Source organism: Rhynchophorus ferrugineus, unplaced genomic scaffold (assembly GCF_030347505.1).
Source record: "Rhynchophorus ferrugineus isolate W39M unplaced genomic scaffold, kcgeb_rfMv2 rfM2, whole genome shotgun sequence".
Classification (NCBI taxonomy): Eukaryota; Metazoa; Arthropoda; class Insecta; order Coleoptera; family Curculionidae; genus Rhynchophorus; species Rhynchophorus ferrugineus.
This window is the reverse complement of record NW_027472581.1, coordinates 14,103,551-14,129,639: the sequence shown is the minus strand read 5'-3', so window position 1 is coordinate 14,129,639 and position 26,089 is coordinate 14,103,551. Positions and strand designations below refer to the sequence as shown.

The window sequence follows — 26,089 nt, the reverse complement described above, 5'->3', positions numbered from 1 at the left end:
CCGAAGTCCAATCGACAGTCATTCGAGTGGACTGCACACGATGAAACCGCCCCAAAGCGTGGGAAAACGCAACAGTCGGTTGGCATAGTTATGGCGTCTGTATTTTAGGACGCGCATGGAATACTTATCATTGACTACCTTGGAAAAAAAAGTACCATCAACAGCGACTATTACATAGCATTATTCGACCGTTTGAAGGATGAAATCGGCGAAAAACGGCCGCATATGAAGAAAATGAAAGTGCTGCTTCACCAAGACAATGCACCGTGTCACAAGTCAGTGAAAGTGATGGCAAAAATCCATGAATTGGGCTTCGAATTGCTTCCTTATCTACCGTATTATCCAGGTCTGGCCCCCAGCGGCTATTTCCTGTTCTTAGGACTCAAAAATATGGTCGCCGGGAAGAAATTTTCGTCGAATGAAGAGGTGATCGTCGAAACTGAGACCTATTTTGAAGCTAAGGACAAATCGTACTACAAAAATTGTAGCGAAAAGTTGGAGGGTCGCTATAATCGGTGTATCACCCTTGAAGGGAACTATGTTGAATAAAATAGTAATTTTCCCAAATATGTTTTACTATGATAGGCCGGCGACTTTTCAATTGATCTGTTACAGTATAATATATTAAAATTACTCAAATATGTTTTAGCTCCGACTGTTCTAAATAGAATGGAGAGAATAAAAACATTTATACATACGTCGGATGACTTAAGGGCACCTCAAGTATGTACTCGCTCGGAATGTCGAAATAATCGGGATCATGTCCGTTTGCCGACAAAACTAATGGTAATATATCCCATCTTGTACCCTTGCCTCTCCAGCCTAATTTCTGGCAAAGTTCGGTAAACTCGACGTTAATTGGATCACCTGAAAAAGTAACATGTGTACAATACAAAAGCCGTTTATCTCCCATTTAGTTCTTTCTTACCTATAATTGATCCGTCAGCTTGGCGATATCCAGCGTAACTAACAAGCTGAGGGTTCCAAACACGATAATCATGCTTCCCATCTGTTCGCTGGGGAAATATGGTAATGGCCGACCTGAAAGCATAAGTGTTCATTAGAAGGTGTTTGTGTAATACACTAATTATTTCGAATTATGTAGGATTTCGTTTGGGACTTTTAATGTAATTATTAAAATTAAAGTAAATATTAATTTAGTATATATATATATATATATATATATATATATATATATATATATATATATATATATATATAAATAAATATGGATATAAAATATCCAATCTAACCAAGACAAAGTTAATCACAACACGAACTGCAATAATGCTACAAAGAACTTTGTCTTGGTTAGATTGAATATATTTGTAAGTTCACATTTTACAAAGGCTTTGGTCACGCCGATAAATATAGCTGAAAAAATAATATCCTAACTCATTCTAAAGACTATTCTTATTAGATTATTGAATCTCACTCTATGTGTCTATTAATCAGTTCTTACAGTAACATGGGGCATCAACGATGACTCATAATACTTTATTCTGGAACCTCTGGAGGATAGCTATGTTAGATGGGCTAATACAATAGGTTCAAATGGGCCTAAGTATTGACTTATACAGCAAAACCTTGTTATCTAATAATAATTTAGATTTACGACCTATCAGTCAATACTTTGGGTTTAGTTTAAGCTCAAGCTATTTGCGATTTTTAAGATATTAATTTGAGATTTAAGATATTTAACATTGGCTGCTTGTGGATGTTCATGATTATTTAATTTTACTGAGGAGTTCTTCTACAAAGGGTGAATGTCACATGGGTAGATTTTGTCTCATTTGCTTTGATACGCCAGGTTTTCAACCACAATTCGACTTTATTAAGATGAAGTTGGAGGTTTCTTGTGACTGATATTGGATCCTCGTATGATGATAAAACCGCTGTATCATCAGCATATGTTGCAACAGTAGTGTTTCTTGAGGTCGGTTGTTCAACTGTATATAATAGATATAACAATGGGCCAAGAACACTGCCCTGCGACATTAATATATAAATAAAATATAAATATTGATTATCTGCTCTGTATATACAGGAGATTCTTTACGAAATAGATTCATAGAGTGTCTGAATAGTTTCTAACTGAATACGGTCTCATTTCTTTACCAAAACACCCGCAAATTACTTTATCGATATTGAAAATGGAGTTGCTCGTTACACACTTTGCTCTAAAACTGCCTATAATAGTTCAATTATGTTGGGGCCTGATTATTGTGCTACCCAGAGAAGATATTTGATGACATTCTGATGCTCCTCAAACCAAGATTGAACCTCTTTGGCCCTGTATATGGGCATATTATTATCTTGGAATATGACAATGTTATCCATCCAGTGATGTGAATAAGAAGACCAGCTGAATAGCATGACATTGCCTAAATCCGAACCTTTTCCATACTTTACTGTAGGAACTAGGTCTGGATTGTTGGTTTCTTTTGGAATTTCTATAAATTAACCCGCCCGTTTATGACAATGTAAACGATGATTCATAAAACCAATGTGGTATTCTTCTAATCATCGAGAGTCAAGGTTTTATTATTGTTGCGCCACTTTTTTGGTAGCATAGTATTGACTTTCGTTATAAAGGGTTGTTAAATGTTAACTTTATGGAGCTCTCACCATGCTATTCGTATGAAAACAGTTTTACTGTTTAATTGTTATTAAGTGAGTGTTCACTGTTGCCATGGTCGTTTTATATTGTCTGGCCACAATTCTTTTTAATGTTCGTCGGCCTCTATCAGTATACTTGGGGTTTTGTTCATTGTTCTATTTTGCGGATGATCTTTTGCCATGTTTGTATATCTTGTGATATTTTGCTCGTTAAAGCGTTTAGTACATTGAAATATAAGCTACAAGACTTGTCATTTAAACTGAGTAATATATACCCGTCGTATTACACGGAAGCAGTGTTGCCAACCTGCTTGCCTTGATATATATATATATATATATATATATTAACACATATATTTTTAACAAAATGAAACAACAAAGGCGATAAATATTGAAATTGTGAATGTTACTGGTAACTTACCAACTAAAGGAAAATATTCTAGAGTAAGTGCGATTATTTTGATGAAATATTTTAGACGTTAATGTAAAATATACGACGTCGAAATAACCCTTTTATATGCCGGCAAAGGGAATTTTAAATCGTCGTTAGTTGCACTTGATTTAAGGGATGGGAACATACCCTTGCAAACATGAAATAATGTGTCTGAAATAATATATGAGGCACTCGGAGATATGAATAGTTAATACGTATCAGAGCATTGTGATAGTCTTTTATTTTGGAAACTGTGCATTCATTTTTTATCTCCTATATTATCTGTATTGTTTTAGTGAAATTAAAAATATGATATATATTAATTTTTTACAGGGCATTAAAAATCTTCAGGAACTTCTTGTTGGTCTATATTTGATAAATTTAGCAATCAAAATTAAGTTTGTATTCCCTATAACGTTGTAGCTTCTTCAAGATTTTATTGGAGGCGTCTTTTTGGCCTTCAAGTTGTGATATTTTAGTGTCATTCTTTTCCATATACAAATATATTTATATATATAATATATTTGTCTTTGTGCTTTTTCTGTTTTTCGATTTATGAAATAGGAATTATTTTGTTGGAATTCTTACTTTACTTTGGATTATGTTAAAATTGGTATATTTTCAAAAAATTTATTAAATTGATTAATTTATTAAAAGATAGATTATTTTAACAATAGTTTAGATTATCAAGATTTACTAAATTGTTATTACAGTAAAAATTATCAATCTGTGTAGAATATTCCAAATCACTATAGAAATACGCTATAAAATTTATTGTGACTATATTACTACTAATTATTGAAGAAGTTGTTCTTTAAATGCCTTAAATTAATTTTCGAAGATAACCCACACATTCCGCCTCATCAGTTTGGATTCAAATGTAATGAGAAGATTTATTACCTATTCGAATGAGTCAGAAACGTAAATCATTCATTTCTATTCGATATTTAAGAATATGATATTCTGATTTGAAGGAGCGATAATGGCCATATTTGTTGATAATACTGCACTACTCGCTACAGGTAACAATATTGAAGCAAATGAGAGTTCAAATAGCTGTCAATAACGTTAATGAGTGGACTAAGAAATATATTTTATTGCAATTTCGCATGCAAAAAAGACTACCCTTTGCGAAGAGAGCAAATCACTTGGCAATGTATTTCTAGTTAAACTGGAAAGACCATGTTAAATAGAAAAGAGTAGATCTTTGTATGAGGCTTAAAAACTCTAAAGGTTACTTGGACTACAATACGAATTAATACTTACACAATATAACAATAAATTGACAAACAATTTATGAAGTTATTTTGTGGATCTATGGTGTACACTTATGGGGTTGCACAAAGAAATCCAATATCAACAAAATACAGTATTTTGCAGCATACGTCTTATATTAGAAACGAGCATACCTACAAGGACCTAAAGGTACCAATGGCCAGCAAATGACACCACATAAAAACACTAATGTACTGCTAGATAAAAGTAGAAAAACAGTGACAACAACAACTAGACAACACTGGGGCCCATTAAAGATAAAAACACAACCAAGTCTTGTACTGGATTTGGAGCCGTCAGTTTAACTATATTTGTGTATTGGGTAGATCGAGAGCAATTCGAAAATTGTTCTTGTGGAAGAGAGAGAGTGCTTGTTGAAGTATAGAGGGTGGGAAGTATTTATAAAGGAAGCAATGAAAGTCCAGGGGGAAATTTAAGACATTGAATAGAGAGTAAATGAAGGGATCCAAATAAAATTTCGGAGAGTAAATCAGATAGAAATGTGAAACGCTTCACGATTTTTCATGCCATCCTTGGACAGAGGCCATACTCGTTACCAGAACTAATTTATTCTGAAGAAACACAAAAAATATTAGTTAGTAGCAATTTTGGAAACTAAATCTTGTATATCTCATCTCTAAAAACTCGGTGAGACATCAATTCTAATATCCGTTTTGGAATACTCTTCGATGTTAATTTGATATCAATGAAGATGTTGATCAGATCCAAATAAAAGCTGATTATTAGGATGTAAAGTTAAAGAAATAATACTGTGGTAGTTTATGCAATGGCAGATTATGAAAAATTGACGATAGAACGGTGCATATAAATAAACTAGTTTGGGATTATTTAACCAGAATACTAACTATGATAGAACTAAATCAATAATTAATCTAATCGGTAGGATAACATTTTAAAGGCATTTTCTATTGGCTCGTTTTGGCTTCTCTTTTTTTTTCTATTATAAAAGAACAATTCCGTCCAAGCGTATAGCTTCGGTTAAAGAATGTAGATTGTAGAGGAATTTTCGAGCATTTTCTTTGTTGTAGTGACCCTTTCAGAAAAGGGACAAGTACGAATGAATTAAATTCAAGGCTGAAAAACTTCTGATTAAAAAAACCCTTGTGTATTGTGCTTTGATTTTATATGAATGTATAATGACGCAACGAATCGTTTACCGACACATAACAGTATAATTTTACTTTTAAATTTTATGGTCAAAAGTTGCACGTGTAGGGCGCTTTTGTTTATTGTGCTAACTCTGTATTATCTGCTACAAAACATATTTAACAAAATATCATCTTCTAGGTAACATGGTAATAAATGGTAAATAATAATTAGAGTTGGATTGGACTAACCAATAAGGTTTTGTACTAGGGATTGTCGTATTAGATCCACTTTCCATCTTCAGTCACAATACATCACAGAAAATATTTTTTGTATGGCGAGCAATGAAATAGCGATGCTGAAATAGTTAGAATTTGAATTTTCAGTCAATTCGTTAATGGATACCATATTCATGAATTGATAAGCTGTCTGAAATTTCTCTAAGATTTTGAACTGGGTTTTCGTTCAATAAGTTTTGCAATTCAGTGATTTCCAACCTTGTTGACTCTTAATGTTCTTCATTGTTCTTAACAATGCTCTACTGAAATATATAATAACAGTTCCAATGATTGACGTTTATATATATATTAAGCTACTCAACAATAGTAATAATAGTAACTAATAACAATACTAACTAATTAATAAATAACTACTAAATAATAGTAACTAATAATAATAACAGTGAGTTAGGTTGTTTACATCGATACTTCATATGTTCACAGATATATTTTACTAAAACCCAAGCATCAAGTTGTATAATCATCAAGTACTTAATGTTGTTATTTCCGTTCAATTTGCATCAATGCAGGAATGTTATACACTATTTCATTCGATAATGTTTTATCTGATAAATCCTGATTAGGATTTGCTGAAGATTATCTATGTAATTCTCACATTGCAATGATTAATTAACTTGTTCTTTTAAATCGATTATTTAATTTGTTGTCTTGTTATTTTTTATGAAATTTGGTCGTATGTTCTTATTTCTGCAGATGTTAAATTTTTATTTCTTGAAAGTAACATTTAATGGAAGATTTATATTTCGTGGATAAGAATATAAATTGAGGATTGATTTCAATATTTTACATGTGATCATTTCGATACAGTTATTAACAAAACAGTGCCAATGGTCAATGAAAAACTTCAGATTATCTTAAAATTGGACTTTTAGCTAACAGAATGTATAGAGGAGGCTCACTCCAAATTTAATGTAGAACTTGAGATCATGTCATCGTCATGTATCATGTCAATCGTCTTGAAGAAAGAAGAAGTTTCAAGCACAAACAACTGTAGGATTTTCAACTGTTCCTTAGACCTTTAAAGTTACAATCACAAACATAAACTGCGTCAGTTCCCCAGGCGGATTGGGACCCGCGATGATCGCAATAGTAGGAGGACCGTCCTGTAGCCTTGATCATAGAGCGAAACAAGCCAGCAGAGTAATAATTTGAAAAATATTAATTTATAAAATATTTCACTTCAAAATTTCAAAACTGAGTACACATTTTTATAGATTCGTAATGTTACTTGCTATCCCTATAATGTTATAACTGGAGAAAATAGCTAGAATTTTCTAACATTCCGACATTAATATATAATACGCTTTGATTTGTATTTCAACTAAGTTGAAGTAAATTGTGGCTTTGTGAGATTAGAAAAAATGACAAAGACAAACACACTGAATACAAATTAAATAAATCAAGACGATTCGTAAATTAGGAAGCGTCATCGAATTCGAAGGAAATTTGGGTGAAGTTTCTTATTTACCCGAAGCAAAATATACAATGGTTATATTTCTGGAGTCATTGCCTAAATAGTCGCGAACGCTGAAATCCCTGAACGTTGTTGATTTACTAATTTTATATCAGAAGCTTGTTCTGCTTTTATTTTGCTACGTGTTTTCTGTTACAAGTTACGCATTTTAGAGGAAATTTTGGTTTTCAACGTATAATATATTGCAGAGTTACTCTATGGCCCATATTCAACTTTTTTATTACATAATTTATTCTAATAAAACATATAAAATATAAATCTTACAATTCACTTCATTCTTGTTCACTATATTGTAATTTGGTAAACTTGATATCCGCGGGGAAGGTAAAAAGTTGTTTTGGTATTCCATTATGTTTAATTGCTGTAACTTTCAATTTTAACATGTTGTATCTTGCAATTTGTAGTAATACTATAATATTCCACGGTTACATTATATACTAGCACAGCATTCTACATTCAGCACAAATCTTTAGTTGGAGAAGAGAATATTATGGATTATTTTGGATTAGTGAAGGAGTAATAAAATAATGAAGAATTAATAAAACAAAATGAACAAAGAGGACAAACACAAATACTGTAAGCACACACAATAATAAAACTAAATAACTTGGAAATTCAAAGGGTATAATATAAGCAGGTTTAAGCGCAACATAGTTGTGGGGGTCAAGAGAGTGGGGGAGTCAGAGTCAATGGGGTTATGTAATATAAAAGCACATAATTATCTATTAAAAGTAAATTGGTGTTTATTCTTAAATATTTTAGATAAATCAAACGTTACTAGATGTTTTTAATTTTAAACATCCTATAGCTCATGTGATTTATATTAGAATGATTGATGGGAGATGGGCCCGAAATAACTTTGAAAAAGAAAATATATTTGTAGAACATCTGTGAGAAAGTTTTCATCTAAACCAAGAGGATGATCTTCTACCATACCTCAATACCAGTAGCCTTAACCGAGCTTTTGATATTTTGAAGTTGTAGACCATTTGTCTTTGGCTCTGGTGCTTGTTAAAGCTCTGAGCTGGTCTTTCTTACATAAATCCCGGAAACGGTTCACGGATGAGTGTCCGAGCGCCTGTTCAGTACCGTCACGACGATATTGCGCTTTTTATTCGCTTAGTTCCCTGTCATGTTCTGTCCCTGATCTCTAGCTTGACCACTTTCTTGCGCGCCAGCATTCGTCTCCTTTTGGCTGCCATTCTGGGTATCCCTTTCCTTGAAATCAATCACCGTTTCGGCCCAAACGTTGATTCTTGTGACAGTTTCCTCATTGACTATCCCGTCTACGTTTCTTAGCTGGTAGTTCCCGTCAGCTGTCGGATGCCTGTTTCGCTTCCATGTCTGAATGTCAGAATTTCTCCATTCTGCATATGCGTAATGTATTCTGGTCCTGTGCGCAACTCGCCGAGTCCATCGTCTCTTTTAGTTTAAATCTGTACAGTTAAGCTTGCATATTTCCGTGGCCTGTCATCAGTTGCACAGCCTTCCTACTCAGTCCTATGTTTCCTGTCCCTACTTGTTGGCAGTATTTGTAAAGGGTTCTTCCTTTAATGGATTGCTCCCAATATATTTGCCACCTTCTTTTTACCTGTCCTTCTTTTGACTTCGTATAGCATTTCTACATGCTATTAAAATCTTATTTGTTTATTCGATAATTCCGAGTTACGATTCATCAGGGAACATATTCTGATATAAAACTGAGAACGGCTGGCATGCCCCAAGAAGCACATTTACATCAGTGATATCTTCCCAACATTATATCGCACAACTGCTGCCTTTGCTGATGATGCGTCAATATTAGCAGTAGCAGAAACTGTTGGGAGTTCAACCATGAAACTCTAACCCTCTCTTGATTGAGTTGCTATTTGGAGTAAATTTGGGGAATCAATTTAAATAAAACAAAACCTACAGACATTTAATTCAGAAACAAGAGGATTACACCACAACGTGCCTTTTTAACGGCATTCAAATTACATATGCCAATAAAGCAAAATACTTTGGCATAACCCTGTATGGCAAGCTCAGATGGAAGGAGTATATAAAAAAAATCGCGATGAACTCAACCTCAAGTTCAAGAAAATGTATTGGTTGCCTGGCCGAAACTCCGAGATATCAACTGGACTGGAGTCATGGAATTCAGCTGTGGGGCTGCGTCCCTATGCGTGACTCCAATGTCCAAGTGATTCAGAGGTTCCAAAATAAGATTCTAAAGTGTATTGTGAACGCCCCTTGGTATGTACGCGTATGTGACCTCCATTAGGACCTAGAAATTGATGCAGATGTTACGGACACTATCAGAAGATTTGCCTAATCCCATCAAAGAAGACTCAACTACGTCAACATGCGTCACGAAATCTAAATGTGAACACTAAGTGATTCCGTGGAAAACGTATTAGTTGTAATTGTTTGTTAGTAGATTAACTCAGATAAAAAATTAAAAAAATAGATGTTTCTGTAAATACATACAATATCACGTTTATCAATATCCAATCCTAAATATAAATATAAATATATTCATAAACCAGATGCATATATCGAATTTTCAGACAATGCTTATTTCGTAAACTCCTTTATGAATTATAGATACACTAATAATGTGAAAAATATAAACATCGAATAATTTTCAGACATCAACTTTGCCGAATATCGTATTTTGAGTATAATGTAAGTAAACTTGATCAAAGTAAAGCTTGTCTCGTCGAAATTTCCAAACAACAAGTATACTTTAAACCCACTGCATTATCTCACGGTATTAATTAATTAACAACATTATCGATCTATTGTCAAATGCAGAATATAATTTCTAAACTAAGTTGGATCAGGCACATTATCGTTTTCACAGTCTTAATTATATCGCGCAGACAAATTAAATGCATACACAGATTTCGAGAGCGAGAACTCGAAGGTAATGGGAGAGTTTCTCAGTGAGAATAACTCAGAGGCGAGCTCTGGTATAGGCGAGAATTTCGATATTTGCTCTACAATCAGGACCGTTCGAAACGAAACAAACGGATGCGAATATGAACTGTGAAATTGTTAAGTTAAGTTAATTTGGCGAAGAGTGCGAACTGCCACGATTTTCCGACTTTGGGAGTTTCATAAATTGGATATACACCGACTGTAAAGTCAATAGTTCGTTTTCGGTAAATTAGAATATACGAAAATCTTTGAAATATAAGGGGAATTGTCCTCTTGCAGGTCTGAAGCCTGTAAAGCTATTTATTAGTTGAATCTTATTCAATATTATTTTTGTAACGAACGCAAATTGGTTCTAAAGAATTTACGCATGACATAACTAATCACATCGTTGATTTGTTCCACAAATAAAGTCCTAAAAAAATGAAAATGTTCGAAGATTTGAATATACTCTAATATAAGTCTTTTATTGTAGATTACAGTGGCAATATAGCAGTTGGAATAGCGGGAATATATAGAATTAAGCTTACCTAAGTTTAAACTTTTGGAAACGAGCAGATGAGAAAGATTCTTAATGTTATTTGATACCTTAAACGTAGATCTTCAATCCTTCGTTCGAGTTCGCGCATGGTGACGGCAAAACACTCTTAAAACGGCTGTCAATTGACGGCGTTGCCTTTAACGTCATTTGGAAGTTGTTCTTGTACCGTGAGTTTTGTTTGAAACGTATGAACATTCAGAGACAACGTTGCTAAGTTGATTCAAAGTTTGTGAGTGTTATATGCATCGTAGATGTGGAAAAATCATGTCAAGTGCACTCAGAGAAGTATATTTATCATTTTTTGGTACCAACGTTAAGGAAGGAACGGAAAAATCATGTAGAAGTTTGCTTCTTGTACTCAAAATATAGCACATTCATTGCCAATTTGTACGGGTACAAGGCCAAGTGTGGGATTTCCGTAATCATCCTCAATGTATTACTTGTACCATACTTACAAAATATGTAGAAGAACTGAACGTACCTTAACTTGAAACACAAGGCTTCTAAAACTTGTAGACTGTTTTATCTACATAAGAGGAAGGACACATAAGGGAACATCTGAGCATTTTAGATGGTAGTTAAAATAATAGTATTTAGGTATTTGACTTTTTATAGTTACAGAATGTGAACTTTTCCAACCAGTAAAATGGTTTCAGTTAGGGAATACTTACAGTGGAAAATTATAGCTTAGATTTTTTCCGAATAATTAAATTTTAATAGTTACATTTAGCATTAAGAGTTTAAATCGCAAGACAATGGCTTCAAAAATAATAAGATATGTCGTTTTGCATATTAGAACTTTAAATTTATGAAATAAATAACTTCGATTAAAAATAAAAAATATCAACAGTAACTGACAGTTCTTATAGATTTGTAATTTTATTGAGATAAAATGTAAAATGTAAATCAATATAATGAATTTTAAAGAAGTTATGAATCTGGACTGGACAAATCATTATAAATAACACATATATATTACATATCACTAATACCAATACATTATAAGGAATATCTTAATTTTCTTCTTATTTAAATAAAATAATAATATGTTTAATTTTTTCTGTCAATTTATATGTGTTGCATTCTCCAAGGCAGATCTGGCGAGTACGATGGATGAGGAAGCAATTCGAAGGCCAATTCATGGATTTTGCCATCGTTTGTCAATGAAAATTATTCCATGCGCATTCCAAAATACAGACTCCATAACCTTTCCAGCCGACTGTTGCGTTTTCCCACGCTTTGGAGCGGGTTCATCATGTGCAGTCCATTGGTATGACTGTCGATTGGATTTCGCAGTGAAATGATGGAGCCATGTTTCATCCATTATCACATATCGACGCAAAAACTCGGGTTTATTACGCTTGATCATCTTCAACCACTGCTCCGAATCATCAACTCGTCATTTTTTTGGTCAAAAGTGAGCTTGCGCGGCAACCACTTTTGTGGATCTTTTTGTGGGTGTTTTCGTCGGTGACAACCTCTTTTGAGCGTCACTGTCTTCGGTGCTCATTTCACCACATCTAAACTCGACATCAAGCCAAGTTTATGTTTCAACTGTATTTTCCCTTCAAGAAGCAATATTTTATCAACAAGCGAAATTCCTTTTTATCCATTTTTTCACAATAATAAAAGTTGCTTCACCCAAAATGCTATAATTCTACACATCTATATTTCAGGCCGGGGACTTTTCAATTTAGAAAGTTAGAAAAGATGTATCATACACATATATGTCAGTTTTTCGTAAACTACGGACGCACGCATTGAAAAACTAACTTATACTAAACGCCAAATAAGGCAGTCTAAAATTATATTCGAACATTTATTGTGAAAAATATATAATAGAATTATTGTATTGTTCAATTACTGTCCACTGAAAGCCACTACTTTTTTCATATCTCAGGTGGATTTACGGATTGTATTTCGAAAAAAAAACTATGCCTCATAAGAAGTGGAGCGCTGCTTAGATAGATCACGATTCATATGTCGATATAAGTGGTAATGAGAAGGAGCAAGGTTTGGAGAACAGGGTGGGTGGGATTAGTCTTCCCATTTTAATATTTTCAAATATGTTTGTACCAGTTTGCAACATGTGGTCGAGCATTGTCATGCTGAAGAATGACACTATTTTATGTTTGCTCGCGTTCCTGCCATTATTCAGGCGTTATTCAGCTCAAATGCATCAATTATAGTCGTTAGCCATCCCCACTAATGGTTTCGTTAGATTTTAGTAGCTGATAGCAACTACACCAAGCTGATCCCATCAAATACGGAAGGTTAACTTGGAGCCATGAATACTCGGCTTTTGTTTTTTTGTTGCTAACGCATGCCTAGGTGGTCTCGATGAATTTTTTCGTTTTGGATTATGGTAAGGGATCCACTATTCATAATACGATGGAAAAAACCCTTTCAACTTTGCCGTTGAAATCACATTTCCCAGAATGACCAAACGATATATATATTTCAATATATATTTTGGCTTCAATTCATACAGCACAAAATATCCAAGCTTTTGCATCTTTCCCATGTTTTTCAAGTGAATGGAAATTATTTCTTGTATTTTTATCAATAATTCTGTCTAATCTTCTTGCGTTTTACACGGATCATCGTCGAGTAATGCTATTAAATCCACATCTTCATTTTTTAAAATCACTTTTAAAAGGTCAATATAAAGATTTACATGTTGAAATCAATGGGCGTAGTTGCCATAAGCTTCACACATTATTTAATGACCTTCAATTACTTTTTTTAACGTAAAAAAATGAAGTAAAAAAAGTAACACTTCCCATAAAAGCGATTTACTTGGTACAAATTTAGACTTTCTTAAAGCACTGAAAAAATCTTTTGTTAATATTTCGACGAAATTAAGAGTGAAGCTTCAACATTAAATAGGTTACAGATGTACCGAGGCGATTTAATACACAGTAACATCATCTATTTCAAATGCATTAAAATTCATATATTGTTTCAGTTAATTTCAATAAAACGTTTATTAATGATAATATTTCGATAATGTAAACCACACTTGGTTTGAATTAGTTTCCATTAATGAGCGTCTACTGTATATATGCTACAAAAGTTATGAACTAAACTGAAACTTATGAAAACTAGTAGAGTATCAATACATTGATGGATGGTTACAAAAAACGCAGTGGCTCAGAATAGTTTTTTTTTTATTAGAGAGGGATTTCCCCCCAATTAGGCACTTGAGTTTAACACTTTCACATTTTCGTTGCGCGCTCGCCCACTTCTTAATTAAATTACTTTGTTCCATCGGCATTTAATCGATATGTCACTTGCAAATGCAGTTCGCCAGAGATTGATTGCCCGAATCGATGGCGTCCAATTATATTTTTGATTTTGCAAACAGCGCGTCGGCGGTCCTGTTAAACGAAACCTGCCATAGCAGAACTATCTCGTCGATATAACAAAATAGCCGCAAAATGGAGACGCAGGGCTGTTGGTTTTTAATTTGGTTTCGGTTAAATGGACTCTCGTCGCCTCATTCTTCGCGGTGTTGTTGCGATAGTTCGAAAGTTTGTCGCTGCGCGGACAGCGAAGGAGCTTAATTTTAAATAAAACAAGATCGGCTCCGGTGAAGTTTCGAATGGAGCGATTTGATTTAAATGAACTTCTATTCGGGCAGGATTAAAGCGTTTTCGGTTGGAACAAACTATATTAATAACGAATGACTTAATAGAATTAAAATAGTTAGTTCGTATAGTGGAATGAAGATATTTGTTTCTACAAGATGGACTATCTCTTTGTTTGGTTTTGTTAACGTCGCTGAAACTACCGCTGCTGATCTTTTTAAACGATTGTTCCTTTATTTAAAGGAGTAAAACTTCAAATTATATATGACTAGATGATCTGGCGAACTTCCTGTCACCTATATTTATCTTGCAAATTTTCTGAGTCCTCGGCCTGGCACATAGATGGTGCTACCAAAATTAAATCCATATGGACCAAAAGGAATTTCGGGTGTTGATAAAATATTGCTTTTTGAAGGGAAAAATACAGTTGAAATAAAAACTTGGCTTGATTCCGAGTTTCCGGGGACTGCCCCAGGGAAATCAACCATTAAGGATTGGTATGCTAAGTTTATACATGGTGAAATGAGCACCGAACACGGTAAACGCTGTGGACGCCCAAAGGAGGTTGTTACCGACGAAAACATTTAAAAAATCCACAACATTATTTTGAATTACCGTAAACTGAAACTGAATGAAATAGCAGATACTCTAAAGATATCAACTGAACGTGTACCTCATATTATTCACGAATATTTGGGTATGAGAAAGCTCTGTGCAAAGTGGGTGCCGCGCGAGCTCACTTTTGACCAAAAACACCGACGAGTTGATGATTCGGAGCACTGTTTGAAGATGATCAAGCGTAATGAACCCGAGTTTTTGCGTCGATATGTAACAATGGATGAAACATAGCTACATCATTTCTCTTCGAAGTCATCCGAAGTCATGGACTGCACACGATGCGATAGCGACCCTCCAACTTTTCGATAGCATTTTTGTAGTACGATTTGTCCTTGGCTTCAAAATAGGCCTCAGTTTTTTTTTTAGGCCTTTTGAGATCTGAGAACAGGAAATAGTCGCTAGGGGCCAGATCTGGAGAATACCGTGGATGAGGAAGCAAATCGACGTCCAGTTCATAGATTTTTGCCATTGTTTTCATTGACTTGTGACACGGTGCATTGTCGTGGTGAAGCAGCACTTTCTTTTTTTCAAATGCGGTCGTTTTCCGACGATTTTGCCCTTCAAGTTGTTGATGGTCCTTCCTTTTACAAGGTAGTCAATGAAAATTATTCCCCTTGCATCCCAAAATACAGACGTTATAACCTTGCCAGCCGATTGTTGCGTTTTTCCACGTTTTGGAGAGGGTTTATCATATGCAGTGCACTCGGATGACTGTCGATTGGACTTGGGAGTGAAATAATGGATCCATGTTTCATCCATTGTCACACATCGACGCAAAAAGTGGCCTTTATTACGCTTGATTATCTTCAAGTACTGCTCCGAATCATCAACTCGTCGTTGTTTTTAATAAAAAGTGAGCTCGCGCGGCACCCACTTTGCGCAGAGCTTTTTCATACCCAAATATTCGTGAATGATATGATTATTTTCCATATTAAGAATGTTTAGTAATATTATATATTATTTACGTTACGGGAAGGGCTACGTTATTAATTTCAGTAAACCAAATTTATAAGTACTTGTAGTGTAATATAATAATTATTATTGCTTATGGAAAATATATTCTGGTAACAAATAAAAACATAAATCAATAATTTTAAAAATTATCAATAGTATAACGTTTAAAATAAGTGCAAGCATGTTTTTTATTTTATAAAATATATTTTGTAGTTATTGAACTTGATTTAAGGAATTTTAAAGCCCTACTGAATTAGGGAACAGAAGTAGAATAAAAATCCAGTCGAGCTAAATCATGCAAATAGAAAATTAAATGAAAAAACTGATGAAAAGACGGGAAGAACCATTGCTGTGCAAAAAAACAAAGTTATATAATAAAACAAATGAAAGAACATTTTTTTTAAAGTAATTTCATCTTGAAATATATAGTTAGGCCGTCATAATATTACTAGCAATATACTTGATCGGAATAACCTTTACCCATTTTTATTACTGTACGGGTTTTTGATTGATTTTTGTGTTTAACCGATGAAAACTGTGGTCGAATAAAAGAGCCATATACGACAATTCGACTATGAGTACCAAAAGGCTTATATGTACATGGTATTTACCTTATATTGCCCTTGTTCGTGCTGTATTTTATGTGATTGCACAAAGCTTCAAACATTCCGCTGGTAGTGGTTACGGAACGACAGTCGAACACCTGAAAAGGGAACACAAATGATTTATTGGATACATTTCATTTCGGCTTTTAGCGGAATAGTATTTGGGTCAGTGGCGATATTCGACTTTATACATAAATTTACATTTGAGGAAACATATTTATTGGTGGTTACTATAGCGATGTGTTATTTCTATGTGAAAATAGCATGAAACATTCACAATTTAGACTAAAATATAATATAGGAGATACTAAACTGCCATTACTGTCAAATTTAAGTAAAATGTTAAGTTTAAAATCATAATTATAGAAATTTGATAACAAAGAAGAAGAGGTCTATATCAAAATCTTGCTACTGTCTAATTTGTCAAGATTGGAACATGTTTATAAAAGTAGATTACCCAGTGAACTTCGCATAATCTACATGTAATTTGAAATTTTTTCTAGACAACATGATGACAACTGATCCAGTAAAATTTTAAACCGTACTGTTACATTGTGAGCACAATGCTTATCAATTTTAGCATTCAGATTTCCCATAAAAATTTAAATATTGGTGATCTGCATTTGTGTCTAATCATCAGAATATACATATCATAAACAGTAATTTTTCAAATATATTTGTTCTATTCTTGGAAAATGTGCAATTAAAATACAATTAGAAACTTACTAATTAGTACTCAGTTATAGCATATTTAACATATACGTTATCTAGATGAAAAATTACCTATATTTTTATGAAATATAAATAGAAATATTTTAAAGCATAAGTATGGTCGATACATTATCTTCTTAGTTTATTACATTATATATTTTAATCTATAACTCTAGGTGTTACCTTATATGGGAAAACAAAATTGTTATTTTCAGTATTTCTCTCTTAATTGTTCCATATTTTCTCACCATATAAACCATCCTGGACTTGTCTAGGAGTTCTAGACGTCCCTAAATATTTCAAAACCAAAATTGGCCAAATTTCGACTTTTAGTGAGATTAACAAACAGAAATACATACATATATACATATGTGTGTAACACTGAGGGTTCATATCTATTAGAAAACAGATCAACCAGTCTCATTCGTGTTACATATATATTTATGTTACGTAACATGTCTCTGACTATTCGGCCATCTGTTTTAAAACTCCCTGAATGTTGAAATAGTTTAACATTTTAAAGCAAAATTTTGCCGAAGCTCATGGAGTGTCACTGGAATTTTACAGTGAACATGAATTGGAACAATGATTGCAATGAGGAAGGGTTTCGACATTTAAAATAACTATTTAATATCAACTGGTGAAAGACATGTATTTGCAAGAAAACATAAATTTTAGTTATTATTTAGTTGTTGTTAAATGAATATAAACAATACCCCTACTCCAATATTTTCTATAGGACAATTCCTACACTATACACGATACAATATATAAAGGTTTTTACAGTTTTTTCCTTGTAGATTGTAGTAACCGAATTAAATCCAAATCGCTTAAAGCGAAACATAAATCGTTCGAATTGATTACAACCAATCAATAAAAAAAGCGGTTATTAAAAAATGATTTTAGCAAACAAGAGCTGAAATTTACGGATCTGAAGAGAAATAAGCTTAAGCAGTCCGTTGTAATATCAAACAAAATAAAAATCATTATTTCGACTTTCTTTTTGGGATGTATTCCAATTGTGTCCCAAACCGTTTTCATCGTATAGTAATTTAAAAATATCGTCTTAGGGTAGGAATGGCGAGAAATCGTTTGTTTTTGTTTCTTTTGTATTCCGTTTTTTAGTAGTAATTTTAATTACGTTCTTTTTACTGATTGACAATAAGCACGCTTTCATTAGTTTTGGTTTAGGCTGCAGCCTAACTGGATACAAAAGATAGAGATAGATATTAATTTGTAACATCGTTAATTTTATGTTAATTTATACAATTTATTTTATATGGCTTTTACTCTATACATACATTGTTTTTATATTATTTATATAAAGTGCTTTATATATTGAATACTAATAGAGCTTTTATTGGAAAGAAACATTTCATGTTGCAGCTGCACCCAATATTAATATATGCAGGGCTATTAAAATTTGTCAAAAAATGAAGAACAATATAATGCTGGAGGTATCAAATTCAAATCGTTCATATACGAAGCGGGTGACGAATCAAGATCATCTTAATGTTAGCTCTATTCGGGGTTACACTTAGGAAATTTATGAAAACAGCAAGTAGTTTTTTCGATATAAATATTATTTAACACAACTATTTCAGAGAAAACTGTTAGTCTGTGATGTATCGATAGAAAACTTAAGGATATGCAGTTTTATGAGGAATGTAGGTCAACCCTTCATTAATGTTAGGGAACATAGGAGTTAAGTGGTGTAAAGAAAACGTACGAAGAGGTGTAATAGAATTTAATTTTAAAATGGTACTATTGAGACCAAGATTTGTTATTTCAATTCGTGTACGTAGGCGTGGATCATTCAAAATGGTACATTGGGTATAAAGACAACACAATTTGAGGGAAAAGATAAAAGTCAGAATATCATTGGATTGGGGTTAGTATAGGATTGGTTAATAATAATATTTTTTACTAACTCATTACAGATATATTGTTCTTCATGTTGGAAACAGGAATGGTTTTATTCCTGGCGCAGGGTTAGTGTTTCCCTTCAAGTCCAAGGGTAACTGCCATGAAGAAATGAACAACACATGCTTTTCGCTCTGGTTTGAAAATCAGCTCTTAAAGAAGTGCACAGAGTAACTGCGGCTATTGAAAGAGCGTTTGAAGAAAAGAAGTACTGTATATTCGTGGATGTCTCACAAACTGTTACCGCGTAACTATTGTCAATTACTGGAGTCATATTTATTCGGAAGAAAATTTAAAGTATCGCACGAAATGGCGTTCTCGAGATTTAAAAATATCTTGGCTGGAGTTTTACAAGGTAGCGTCTTAGGACCTCTCCTGTATCTGCTCTACACTGCTGACATTCCAACAACAAAAGAAACACTTCTTGAAACCTTTGCTGATGACACAGTTATTATGGCAAAAGATATATCTCTGCCTAGGGCAATAGAAAAAGTGCAAGTGGCAGTCAACAAAATCTACAAATGCACAAAAGTTTGGAAAATTCAACTTAATAGCTCCAAATCTGTCCACGTTAATTTTGCATTAAGGCGAAATAATAAAAACTTAATTATATCACTCAATGGATGCCCGATTCCTCAAGCAGAATCAGCAAAATACCTTGGAATCCATCTTGATGGTACATTAAATTGGAAGCATCACGTTACCAATGCCTATCGCTATGTAACCAATGAAGAACTGCACGATGACCTGGAAATCAAATGAATTTGCGAAGTTGTGAAGGATTTCGCCTTGAAAGACGAAAGAAGATTACTAAATCATACTAACGTGGAAGCAATACAGCTGCTGGAGAGCGCGCAGGATGTCAGGAGATTGAAACGAACAAAACCATACGAACTTGTGTGAACATTTAGTGTGTATTATTAGTGTAAATTATAGCTATAGGTTAATAATTAATAAATAATTATAATTTTATAATTGAGGAATACATACTGATGTATTTTCTGGCACTCGTCTTGCTTGTTAATTAATCCAAGCACATAGGAAAAGTAGTAATAAATTAATTGTAATAATAATAATAATTAAGATTGTACTAGGCGTAACTAATAAAGATGTTATAAAAAAAAATTGGTGGATTTGTACATTTTTCCTCAATGCGCTATTATTTATATAAACAGCAACTGTGCCAAATATATTTCGGACAATATTCTTAAAAAAGGCAAAGTTTTGCCTTGATTTGTTAATATATAGATCCTTATATTAGGTTTTTAAATATTTATTTTTAATAAAATATTATATTAGAGAGAAATCGCTCTTTTTTTGGCTTGGAAACGATATTGAGTGCTGTTGCGTTCACTTTTAAAAGAAAAAAAAACATTAATTGTGAAAAAAAAATTGTAGGTTTTCTTCGTGCACCTAAATGCGAATATCATGTCGGACTGGGTCCTGTTCCGATCGAATTTTGAGCACAAACATATTTATTATAAATCTCTTTTTGTACACGTTCTGACATGGCACATCATTTTTCTCTCGATACCGAATTGAAATTGATTAATTGTCATTTGTGATATTCGCTTAATGGTTCGGTTTAGTTTCGTCACCTCAATGCCTGTTCCCATATTTCAGATATAAAGACTCCCACTAACAATTTAATCGATATGTGACGTCTTGTTTGCTAACTATTCGCTGTTGTTATTCGTTATTGAACTCAACAGCTTGGAAGCGTTGAATTCTTGTGCCTTAGTTTATGACTACTTGTTATTATTACGCCTATAAATTACCACTACTTTTTCCCATCTGTGACACCATTTACGGATTCTATCTCGAAAAAACGACGTATATCTTGAGGTTATCTACGAAACTAGTTATTTTTTAGTATCTTCATAAGAAGTTATACGCTGCTCAGATAGGTCACGACTCATATGTCGGAACAACTAGATATCAGAAAGAGCAGTATCTGAAGGATACGGTGGGTGGTGCTGCACTTCCTATTTTAACGTTTCCAGATATTATTTTACAGGTTTTGCAACATGTGATCGAGCTATACCATGCTGAAGAATAACATTGTTGTGCCCTTTCTAGTATTCCGGCTCTTTTAGCGCAGTACTCGGTTCAAAGGTTCATTAGGTTTTAGCAGCTTGTGGTACACTACTCCAAGCTGATCCTACCAACCACAGATCATTAGCTTGGAACCATGATTATGCATGAACAGGTGGTCCCCGTGATTTATTTCGCTTTGTTTTATCGTAATGGATTCACTCATCTTTAGTTATAATACGATGGGAAAAACCTTTTTGATTTTAATGTAGCATTTCACACAGGACCAAAAGCCTTTCAATATCTCTTGGTTTCATTTTATACAAGTTTTTCAAGCAATTGGAAATTATTTATTGTGCTATTCTCAATAATTCTGCATGTCCTTGCGATTTCTATGGATCATCATCGATTGATGCCTTCAAATCATCGTCTTCAATTTTTATTGGTTGTTCAGAACATAACTTTTAAAACGTTAAAATCAGTATTTCCATGTTGAGATCGATGGAGCATGACTGCCATAAGCTTCAAACAGTATTCGATGAACTTTAGCTGCGGCTTTCTTCAGATTGTAGTATAAAAGTGACATTTTCGACAAATATTACTTACTTGATACAAATTTAGAAATTTTCAATGCGCAGAGAATTTGTTTGTTCACGCTTACCACAAAATAATACGTACTGAAAAGTGAAGCTTGTCAGTGAGGCTTTAATATGAAGTTGGTTTGAAATGTAGCTGATGCGATTTAATACACAGTAATATCATCTGTTGTAAATGCCTTAAAATTAACTTGTAGGCTTTCTTTCGCACTTACTTTTCTGATAAAATTATTATTCCATCAGTGTACAATTTCTGAGATTGCTGGCCAAAGAAATGAAAACTAAGTGATTTTCTTAAGTTTCTTTTGTTTTGCTATATGTAAAATGTTTACAATGTAAATGACCTTCTGGAATCCTTGTTTCAAAATTGCAACAACCATGAACTGAGTAATACTTCCAAATGCGTTATAGAATGCTGTCACTGAATAAGCATTACATTAGAGCTATCTATTAAAATAACCTCAATTGCAGTTATCCAAGTGCTATATACAAACTTCCAATAAAGTTCTTTCTAAAAATTATTTAATTCCTAATATTCCTATATCATATTTAAATTGCAAATATATCAGTTGATATAAATCAAGTCAATGTAATATCACCACATAGTATAAAACAAAGTCGCCTTTTCTGTCCCTATATCCCTATGTGCGCTTAAATCTTTAAAACTACGCAACGGATTTTGATGCGGTTTTTTTCAATAGATAGAGTGATTCAAGTGGAAGGTTTATATGTATAATACATGCATAATATACTAAGGCAACATTGCTAATTTTAGAGGTTTCTAACGTGATGTCGTAAATTAACCTATTTTTTTAGGCTTATTTAGCAATTAGCAAAAACGCTGCCTAACCCTACGAGTTAGATCAAATTAATGTACTACAGTATTGTACACCATAAAAAGGTCTACAAAAAAGTCCGCGATGGTATATGTTTATCTTTTAGGGATAACCGACATTAACCATTTTTATTGTTTACTTTTTACGTGAAAGAAAAGAAATGGCTTATTTACGAAGCTATTTTAAGCAATACGGCATTAATCCTTATCGAATTAAGTACCTTAAATACAGTGTGCAATTAATATAGATCCATATGGTTCCTTACAGCATGTAAATTAAACAAATATTTTCGGAGATATTACAAATTTAAAATTTGCGTTTAAAAATGTGTAATGTAATAAAAATTGTATGAATTTAGATATTCCAAAGATAGCAGGAAATCTTCATAGTAAGTATAGGGGAAGAGGAATTGTTTTACTCCAAATTTAATGCGTGCAGGCCAAGGGCAGTAATGAAGGAACCAAAAATACTTGATCGATTTTAATCATGTTTTCATTGAGTGACATAGGCATATATATTTTATGCCCGTGCAAAGTCGGAGCGGGCCGCTATGTTTTTATATACAACGTTCATATTTTTTCTGTAGTGTATTTAATTTAGTATCAGCATTGCACCCGTGCGAAGCCGGGGCGGGTCGCTAGTGCTATTAATAATATGAACTCACTACCACTGATCACTCTTAGAAAAAACATATCCAACGTATACATTTTATTAGTTCACAGATTATATAACTACATCTAAAATAATTATCAAATTAATTATTTTATTACGTGGTTAGTTTCTATAATTTTTCTACACTATTTATATTTATAAACTAACGAACAGTTTATTCTTTCTATAACTAAAAATTTAAAGATAACTAGTAGGAAAACCCGAAATAACTCTCTCCAAACCTTGTGTTTTTATCAGCATTGAGCATACTGTGAAGAATTCATCAATTTACTAATAACACATAAGAAGTCCTATATTAAATTCAATATTTAATAATTTTAATCAGTATTACTTTTATATACGTCATTTCATTTAAAGGATCTGTTGATTTTATATTATATTCGTTCGTCGATTCGGTCATACGATTCCGACATATCAATTTTTTCATATATAAATTAATTAGAGGTATGTGTGTTCCCAATGCCCGTACAATATTCCATTTTTTCGATTGAATTGAAATCCTTGAAGTCTAAAATATCCGACGGGATCAATTCGCTTTTAAAAAGATTGAATCTGACAGATACATTGTCGTTATAATTTCATATTTTTATTGTCGCGGTTATCTCGAATGCTTCATATATTTTGAATGGCTTTTAACAGAACGACTTTTTAATTAATCTGTTTTTTTTGTGTTGCATGATTACTGTTTGAATTGACTGGATAATGTTATTAGTAGATGTTGAAGTAAGTGTTGAGGTATCTTTTAAAATATTTTTTTTTATTCGATTTGGTTTATGTAAGTATTATCTATTGTTATGGGTTATAATATTGTTTGTTATTATAAAAAATTAGATAACATTTTGATTTTAATTAAATAATTAGAAAAATATATTCTCATTAATATATATTATACTGCACCAATTTTTTAAGTAAATGCCTCTCTAAAATAAAACAAAAATATCAGAAAACTTGCGAGTACGTTATATCAACGATTACACTCAGAAAATCTGTAAGTTAAGAAGACGTATAAGTAAGTTCATTAGTTCACACCAATGGGTTTATCTTCTCCAGTGTAGTGTGATTGTGTGTAAAAGATCATGTTAGAAAGTTGTTATTACAGTGATAGTGTTTCTTTGAATTAAACTTGAGGAATTAAATAGATCCGCGTAATTTACATCATGTTCCATCGGATGATTGTACAACTATATTCGAGCCAAATACTTGTTCTCCAGCTTTATGTTTTATTTATAACCCTAAAAAATATACTGAATATTGCTCCTTCCGATTGTTACTTGTTTTAATTTATCCTACATATTGTGGCGTAACGATTTGTAATATTTAGCGACATAAGGTAGTGGCTAATCTATAAGTTACGAAAACGTCTAAGTAACTATATTAGTCAACACCAATGGGTTTATTCACTCTGGTGTTGTATGATTGCATGTAAAAATCATATAAAAAATTGGTTATTACTCTGGTAGTGTTTCTTTGAATTATATTATATACTAGCGACCCGCACCGGCTTCGCACGGGTGCAATGCTGATACTAAATTAAATACACTACAGAAAAAATATGAACGTTGTATATAAAAACATAGCGGCCCGCTCCGACTTTGCACGGGCATAAAATATATATGCCTATGTTACTCAATGAAAACATGATTAAAATCGATCCAGTATTTTTGGTTCATTCATTACTGCCCTTGGCCTGCACGCATTAAATTTGGAGTAAAACAATTCCTCTTCCCCTATACTTACTTTGAAGATTTCCTGCTATCTTTGGAATATCTAGATTCATACAATTTTTATTACATTACACATTTTTAAACGCAAATTTTAAATTTGTAATATCTCCGAAAATATTTGTTTAATTTACATGCTGTAAGGAACCATATTGATCTATATTAATTGCACACTGTATTTAAGGTACTTAATTCGATAAGGATTAATGCCGTATTACTTAAAATAGCTTCGTAAATAAGCCATTTTCTCACGTAAAAAGTAAACAATAAAAATGGTTAATGTGGGTTATCCCTAAAAGATAAACATATACCATCGCGGACTTTTTTGTAGACCTTTTTATGGTGTACAATACTGTAGTACATTAATTTGATCTAACTCGTAGGGTTAGGCAGCGTTTTTGCTAATTGCTAAATAAGCCTAAAAAAATAGGTTAATTTACGACATCACGTTAGAAACCTCTAAAATTAGCAATGTTGCCTTAGTATATTATGCATGTATTATACATATAAACCTTCCTCTTGAATCACTCTATCTATTGAAAAAAACCGCATCAACATCCGTTGCGTAGTTTTAAAGATTTAAGCGCACATAGGGATATAGGGACAGAAAAGGCGACTTTGTTTTATACTATGTAGTGATATGCGCGTAATTTACGTTATGTTCCATCGGATGTTTTCATAACTATATTCAAGCCAAATACCTGTTCTCAGGCTTTATTTTTTATTTATAATCCTAAGAAATACGCTGCTTGTTGCTCCTTCTGATTGTTATTTGTTTTAATCCGTCGTACATATTGTGGTGTAGCGATTTATATTTAGCGACATAAAGTAGTGGTTACCAATTGATAATACTTTAACAATTAATAATGCAGTCCATTATTCACAATATGTACCTCAATTTGCAAGAGGTTAACAATTATCAAAAGTTAAAAGTGGCGAAATTTATTGAAAAATTTTGGAAGTATTGTTGCATATCTATTGATAAATAAATACTCTCACCGACGGTTGACTGAGAATTGATGACAACGAAGAATGTAAAAAATATATATTTTCAATAACTCCTAGTTCTAACATAGTAAAACAATTCTATCTTATTTAAATGGAACGCTTTATATGTACCCTCAATATAACAGGACCTAAATATCTTAAACTTCTCATGACT

At 32.9% G+C, this 26,089-nt stretch overlaps 1 protein-coding gene across 5 annotated transcripts in view; it reads right to left on the bottom strand.

Moving 5' to 3' along the window:
• The window catches only part of Nos (Nitric oxide synthase), a 203,947-nt gene that overhangs the window by 64,050 nt on the left and 113,808 nt on the right, over window positions 1-26,089 (bottom strand). For all 5 annotated transcript variants that reach the window (XR_013004646.1, XR_013004645.1, XM_076397284.1 and 2 more), the window contains exons 4-6: window positions 16,441-16,532; window positions 929-1,041; window positions 699-867 (exon numbers count right to left, since the gene is read on the bottom strand). Coding sequence is in view for 3 of the 5 variants with exons in the window: in XM_076397284.1 (XP_076253399.1) it covers window positions 699-867; window positions 929-1,041; window positions 16,441-16,532 (374 nt within the window). In the remaining 2 variants the exon portion in view is untranslated. The remainder of the gene's footprint in view (window positions 1-698; window positions 868-928; window positions 1,042-16,440; window positions 16,533-26,089) is intronic.